This window comes from Belonocnema kinseyi, chromosome 2 (assembly GCF_010883055.1).
Source record: "Belonocnema kinseyi isolate 2016_QV_RU_SX_M_011 chromosome 2, B_treatae_v1, whole genome shotgun sequence".
Lineage (NCBI taxonomy): Eukaryota > Metazoa > Arthropoda > Insecta > Hymenoptera > Cynipidae > Belonocnema > Belonocnema kinseyi.
In genome coordinates, this window is record NC_046658.1 from 97,077,792 (window position 1) to 97,084,610 (window position 6,819).

The 6,819-nt window shown below is 36.1% G+C and overlaps 1 protein-coding gene across 2 annotated transcripts in view; it reads left to right on the forward strand.

Annotated features, from left to right (window-relative positions):
* The first annotated feature begins 2,015 nt into the window (after positions 1-2,015).
* The window catches only part of LOC117167233 (transcription factor HIVEP3-like), a 48,305-nt gene continuing 43,501 nt past the window's right edge, over positions 2,016-6,819 (forward strand). For both annotated transcript variants that reach the window (XM_033352013.1, XM_033352016.1), the window contains exon 1: positions 2,016-2,464. In XM_033352013.1, the coding sequence (XP_033207904.1) occupies positions 2,455-2,464 (10 nt within the window). In that variant the 5' untranslated portion in view covers positions 2,016-2,454. The remainder of the gene's footprint in view (positions 2,465-6,819) is intronic.

Sequence of the window (6,819 nt, forward strand, 5' to 3'; positions counted from 1 at the left end):
GTTTCTTGAAAACGCGGGAGAAAGATTTATTTAAAAAAATATTTTAAAAAACGGTATAGGGAAGAGTCTGAAGTCCGAAATATAAATCCATATTTCGCAAAATTCTTAATCTTTGTTAAAATGTATCATGAGACAACGTACTAAACAATATATAAGTTCGTTACGTTACTTCCAGTGCTCCTCGCCCTCCCCTGTTATCAACCGTAATTTTGGGGTGATCCACCTCTCCCCATCCTCAAATTGGCAGCGTAGTTTATGGACGGCCCCTTATCACTTTCGGTAAGAGTCTATTAAACACAAGCATACTTTCCATTCCAAGCTTTGAATCCCATTTAAATTCAGGTCATTAAACTCGTTTAAATACGAAACTTTGAACTTTGACTGAAGCCAGAAACAGATTGAAGACACTGTCTGCAACGAAAGCTAAATTCAATTACTTTTTCACATCTATAAAAAACAGAAGTTTCACTAAAAATTTTCATTCCCATCTCCTATCAGTCCATAAACCTGTTTCTTCTCCATCATTTTTTTCTCGAGAACCTCTCAAACTCGCCTTTAATTTCAAAGTATCGATGAATCTTTAGAAAACTACTTTCCCATAACTTTAACTTATTTCCCCTAAACTGCGTCAAACTCCTTCATATATAAGCCGCACCATTTCTTCCACGCCTATAAAGTCCTCAATCTGCAACGCACGTTCTCCTCACTCATCCCTCCTCTCTATCATTTTATCCCAGAATCCTCACCACTATAGGAATCTCTGAATACACCTTTCTGCCGAAGGAGGTTATAGATAGACTATAACGTCCTTAAGTTCCTGCCGCCTGAGGCAAATCATGGCAATCTTGCTCCTTCCTTCTCTTCATCACACATCCTTACTCCTCATCATCCCTCTCACTCCCTTTTATTTTTTTACCATTCGCTCCGGTCAGTCCAGTCATCTCTCACTCTCTCCCTCATCACCTCCCAATTTCCAACTCTCTCACTCAACCTTCCCTTCTCCCCTTCGGGCAACCTTCCCCTTCAGTGGCGAACACTGCGCGCTCGATACACGGAATCGCCTCGTGGTTCTTGGAAGGCAGCAGACTGTCGCCAGCCACGCCAGACGGCGCACCGCTCGCCGCCGCTCATCAGAAAACTCGCCACAGGCTCACCCACAGCACCCGTCCCCCGATCCGCGGCCTCTAGCTCTCTAGCTAGCCTCTTCCAAGTGCCAGCAGCAGCGACCAAAGTCAGTTACGCAACAACAACAACGCGGTAAGGATCAGAGCTCGGTGTGCGCGTGCTGTGGACTCTCGTGCGCAAAATCACTTGTTGAGAACTATCAACACAAGGGTCCTTGGTCAAATCGTCCAATTAGTATACCTCAGTAGTAGAATGTCCAGAAGAATCCTTTTAACGACTTGTCTTCAATCATTAACAATTCCATCAGCATTTTCCAATCAACCTGCATCATCATCAGTAATCATTTGACCCCTCCCTTAGATTGTTGTCGCTACCACGTGTGAAGTGAAACTAAAGTGAAACTGATCAGTTTTTAAAAGTTTGGTGAATCGTGAGTGTGTGGATCTCTAAATTGTATTATAAATTCCGAAGGAAAGAGTGGCTTCTGAAAGTAAGAGAAGCTTGTGGTGTGAATCCAGGGAATCATTTCGAGCTAGGCTTCCGATTACAATATTTTCTACGTGTGCGCCCGCGGGCAATGACTAACAGCGCATTAAGTGTGTTAGTAGGAGATATCGTAAGTCTGTGTTGGTGCTGCCGACTACGTCAGCACCGGTCGGACGGGATTTGCATAGCAAACAGATTGACGCGTTCGTAAGTGGATAACGAGCGAGGAGTCGCCCCCGACACTACGATATCAAGACGGAGACGCACGACAAAGGGGGGAAGGAGATCCCAGTTCGTGGACTCAAAATAGAGAAGTGCGCAGAAATTAGCAATCTCCAATTGGAAGGGATCTTCCCAACTATGAGGATCTGGAAAGTAAACAATTGGATGCAAAAGTAGGATTCCTGAAGATAGCGGAACAAGTTTGGACAACTTCGTTTCCCACCGCTGCCACCTTTCAATCTCACATTGGAGAGGTTTTACCAAAGTCGAAGGACCAAGGAAGTAATCCGGTCGATCACTTTGAAGCATCCCACCGCTGCCACCTTTGAGTTTTGGAGCAATTAAGATTATTTTCATTATTGTGAAGCCTGAGAGCGGAGGGAGTAGTGGAAATGCAAAGCGGTAGAAAGGCTGAGGGCGATTCCTGGTTCTGACTTGACGACCTTTCTCCACGGAAGTGAGAGGAAAGGGGAAAAGGCGTCCCCAGAAAACTGCCGCGTGGTAGATCTTCAGTGCGATGGATCGTCGTGACTCGTGCTCGTATTCTTGCGGAGGCTGCGAGAGGACCGAGGGCCGAGCAGAACCGATGGAGTAACAAGTGAGCGGCAAAGCGGCGTTGCCATGACGACAGGTGAACCAAGTCTTCCTTCTCTCTCTTATTTCTTTTGAGTGTGTTGCTTTCTCACTTGCTAGGTCCCTCTCGATCTTTCCGCACGGCTCTGTTTCTGAATCTGAAGAGAGAGTGTGTTGTAAAATCTCTTGGGAGCTCAATCTTTCTTTGGAGTTCCCTTGCTCCTGGATCACGTGCCGAGCGCGGATAAGGTTTCTTTTCAGGTATGCGTTTTGCCAAAGGATCAGATTCTCAGAAATGCCTACTCAGAAGTTTAAGAGGATTTCTAGAGTTTAGGCGTTATGGATGAATTGAGAGGAAGCGCTTTTTTTTTTTTTTTTTTTTTTTTTTGAAAAAGTAAAGGGTGCACTTTCTCAGAAACTCATTCTGAACTTCAGCTATTCAGAATGAGCCAATTATGGTTCAATTTTTTTCAAGCCATCTTTACGGTGCATTTTGAGTGAAGTTCATGAATGGAAATTTTTGGCATTTCAAACGTGCCTTCAATCTAAATTTCAGTTGCACACAACTGGGGTTGATTAGGTAAATGCGGAATTCTAATTATATATGCCCAGTTACTATTTTACTAGAACTTCATCGCTTTCTCTCCATCAGGTCGTACGATCTTGTTATTCATTTTTTGGGCATATGAGTTTTATGCAATATTTATTCCGTTATAATGAGTACGTGTATGAATGTGGAATCTTAAAAACTTATACAGGTCTCGGACTCACGTTACTACTTCCACTTTTCTTGATCGGTGCATAACATATTAGCCATCTCAAAAATCGGAATTTCATAAGGTTTAGTTTTCAATAGTTTTGAAGAAATTTTCAGAGATATGTCAAATATGAAGATAATTCACGATATTTCAAAGTATGACAAGTGATTTGTTGAGATTTCACCGAAATAGAAGATATTATAGGATCCAAAATTCTACAAGGACTTGAAATATTTAAAAAAATTACATGGTTTCAGGGATTTTCTATAAGATAAATTCAGACAGTAAATGAAATGGAATGAAATTTTTATTGACTTCCAGGAAAGATTTGATAGATTTTCACATTTTTTAAAGAATTTTGAAAAGCAGTAAAACAAATTCAAGGTGTTATATAGGACTAAAAAACATTGAAGGGGTTGAATCGTTTTAAAGCGATTTAAAAAAATATAGTGTATTTGGAATATTCAGAGGAATTATATGCGATTTCAAAGAAAATCGTAGAATTAAAGTTTATAGACCAGAATCCAAGGGTTTTTAGTAGATTTCAGTGGATCTCAAGATATTTCAAAGCTTTTAGGATATTTTAAAAAGACATTTCAAAAATTATCCAAGATTTGAAGGGATTTTAAAAGGTTTATCTGATTTCCCGTGATTTAAGGGGATTTCAGAGGATAAACAAAATTTCATCAGTTTTAAATGAATTTTCAGCTATATTGTAGATTCATTTAAAAATGTTTTACAGAATTTGACTTGAATTATGTATGATTATAAGGGATTTCAACAAATGTTAGGGATTTCAAAGTGTTTCAGTCATTTTAATAGATTCCAAGGATTTTAACCAAATTTAAACATTGTTAAGGGTTTTGAAAGAATTTTTTAGGATTTCAGAAAATTTCGAAGATTTTGAAAGAGGTATCCAGGAAAGGAAGTATATTTAAAAGGTTTCAAAGGAATTCCAACAGATTTTTAGGCAACTTTAGAGAATAAATTTAGCGAAATAAAATTGCAAGGGACTTTTCGTGAGAATTCAATTTTTTTTAAAATTCAACTACTTTAGTAGAAAGCTCAAATGTTTAATTGATAATTAACTTTTTTGTTGTTGAAAATTTGTCTTCTTTGCTTGAATTAACTGTTGATTTTCTTTATTCACAGTCTGAATGTATTATTGAGTAGCGCTCAGAAGGAGTAATATTCCGAGTAGAATATGCTATTTTCATGTTATGAGAGAAAGACGATGATGCAGCAATTATCTGTAATTGTTTATGCATGTATATATGTATATGCAGGTATTATAATAGCACAGGTGACGGATCGTCGCGAATCGATATATACACATATATACATATATTTACATATATAGTTACACACGTCACACACGCTCAATCTCTTTGCAGAACACCTTATAAAGCTGGAATCGGCCGTAGTGGAAGACGCTTGGTCGGTGAGATCGCAGGAATTTCTCTTGATTTGTCGCTCATTCACGGAAAGAGCCGCAGGCGCGAATGCAATTTCTCGTCCTCTCTTTCAGAGCTTTTTGAGTGCATTCAGTGTGAAGCTTTAAATCTGACACTCCTGCTGAAAATTGCATTGATCAAAAGAAAACATCGATCCAAAAAGGAAGGAAACTGAATTACAAATTTTACGGATATTTAGCTCAAGTTTCAAAGCCTTCAAATATTACTTTCAATTTCAAAAGTTTAGCTTAGAAGAAAAATTCGGTTTTAGGAATAAGTTCTGAGAAATGGAAATTTAATTGTGAATTACAAAAATTCAATTACAAAAATTCAAAAAGATAAAGTAGCCCAGAAAATTAATTTTCTAATTTCTACTTAATACATACTTGATCCTATTTCAATCAACAACCGATATTAATTTTAAATTAGAATCAGTGTAATTTAAGAACAAAAGAGATTTTTTGACAAATTAGTTTATGTTCAACCAAAACAGATAAATTGCCAGCCAAACGGTTTCATTTTTAATTTAATAATATAAATAAACAAGAATATTAAGTTTCTATCTAAAAGTCGAATTTTCAATCAAATAGTTAAATTTCCAATTAAAAAGTAACATTTTCAATTAAAAATATAAATGTTCATCAAAAAATGAAATAATTCAATTTCTAATTAAAAATATTAATATTGAACCAAATAAACAACGAATTTTCAACAGAATAATTAATTAAATATTTAACCAAAGAGATGAATTTTTAACAAAGTAGTTTAACTTTCAAACAAATAGTTGAAGTTTTAACCAAAAAAATATTAATTCAGATCCATATATGCATATACAATAATACAATTTTTAAGCAAAAAGAATTAACGTGGAACCCAAGATAGTAAGATTGTCTTATTGGGTTCTAGCGATTCAGTTGTCATTAAGCGAAAAAACGAGAAAAAGCGGAAGTTTCTTGAAAAACAGGGGGAAAAACGAGAAAGATTGCCTGCAATCCTGAAGAAGCCAGTTTACCTTGATCTGAATAGATAAAACAATTATCATAAAAGTCCAGAAGTTATATCAACAGTTTAATTATTAACGCATAATTTAGTCTAAAAAGAGTAAAAATAAAAAATTATCAGTTTTTCAGCCGTTACTTATAATACCTAATTGATTCTGGTGATTCAACAAGTCTGAAGTAAATCTATAATCGCAGGAAATGTCCTGTCTGAGGAAAATGATGTTCATCCGAAGGCACTATTTCTCAACCAGTTGCATCATTATGGTTTCCAACCCACTTTAATGATTATTTCTCGCAATGAAAAATTACTTATTTAAGCTAGAAATTCAAAAGGTGATTCTCAAAATTTCGTTTCAAGCTTGGATAATTCATTTAGTGTTAATAAATTGAATTTAGAATAATTAGGGTCTAGTCTAAGGTCTAGACGCCCGGCAATTGGGAGACAATGGCAGACAAAAGATTTGACCCTCTCTGTTGTCAAATGAATTTACAACCACTTTTATCGGAGTCACATTAATTTTAGAGTAATAAATTGAGAAAGTATTTATTGGTAGACTTATTCAATAAGCGTGAGCTGAAAATCCTTTGCGTATTCACTGGAATTTCTTCCACGAAGTATTACCCGGAATATATTATCCTAACAAATCACTCAAGATAAAGTAACTTCTCATAGCTGCTTGCTGTACTTTAGTACTTTTGAAGAAAGGCTCTGTCTACATTTTTTAAGTTAAAAATGAGTTAATATAGCTTTGTATTTATAGTGAACAAAACGAATTCATCTGAATAAATGGTCATTAGAAATTCTAGTTAAATTCGGAAATCATTATACCCTAATTAGCCTATCTACGCAGGTTTTTCAGAAATATGGAAACATACTGATGATGAATGACTCTATCTACAAAAACAGAGGGCCTTCCTCACTTGTAACGTCTGGAACACCTGAAATTGTCAGGGAATTTTTAAATGCCCGTAAAAACCTCGAAATGTCAAGGAATGTTTTCAAAAAGCGTGCATAAATTTGATAAAAATTTTAATCTAAAATTAAATAACAGTGTTCTTTTATTTGTAAAATCTTTGTAAAAAATGAAAATGTAACTATTACACGGTAAAAAAAATTGAGCTGTGACAGGGATATTATTCCTTATTATAGCCAAACATTAGGCTGAAAACGAACGAAGGAATTTAGAAAGATCCCTGGAT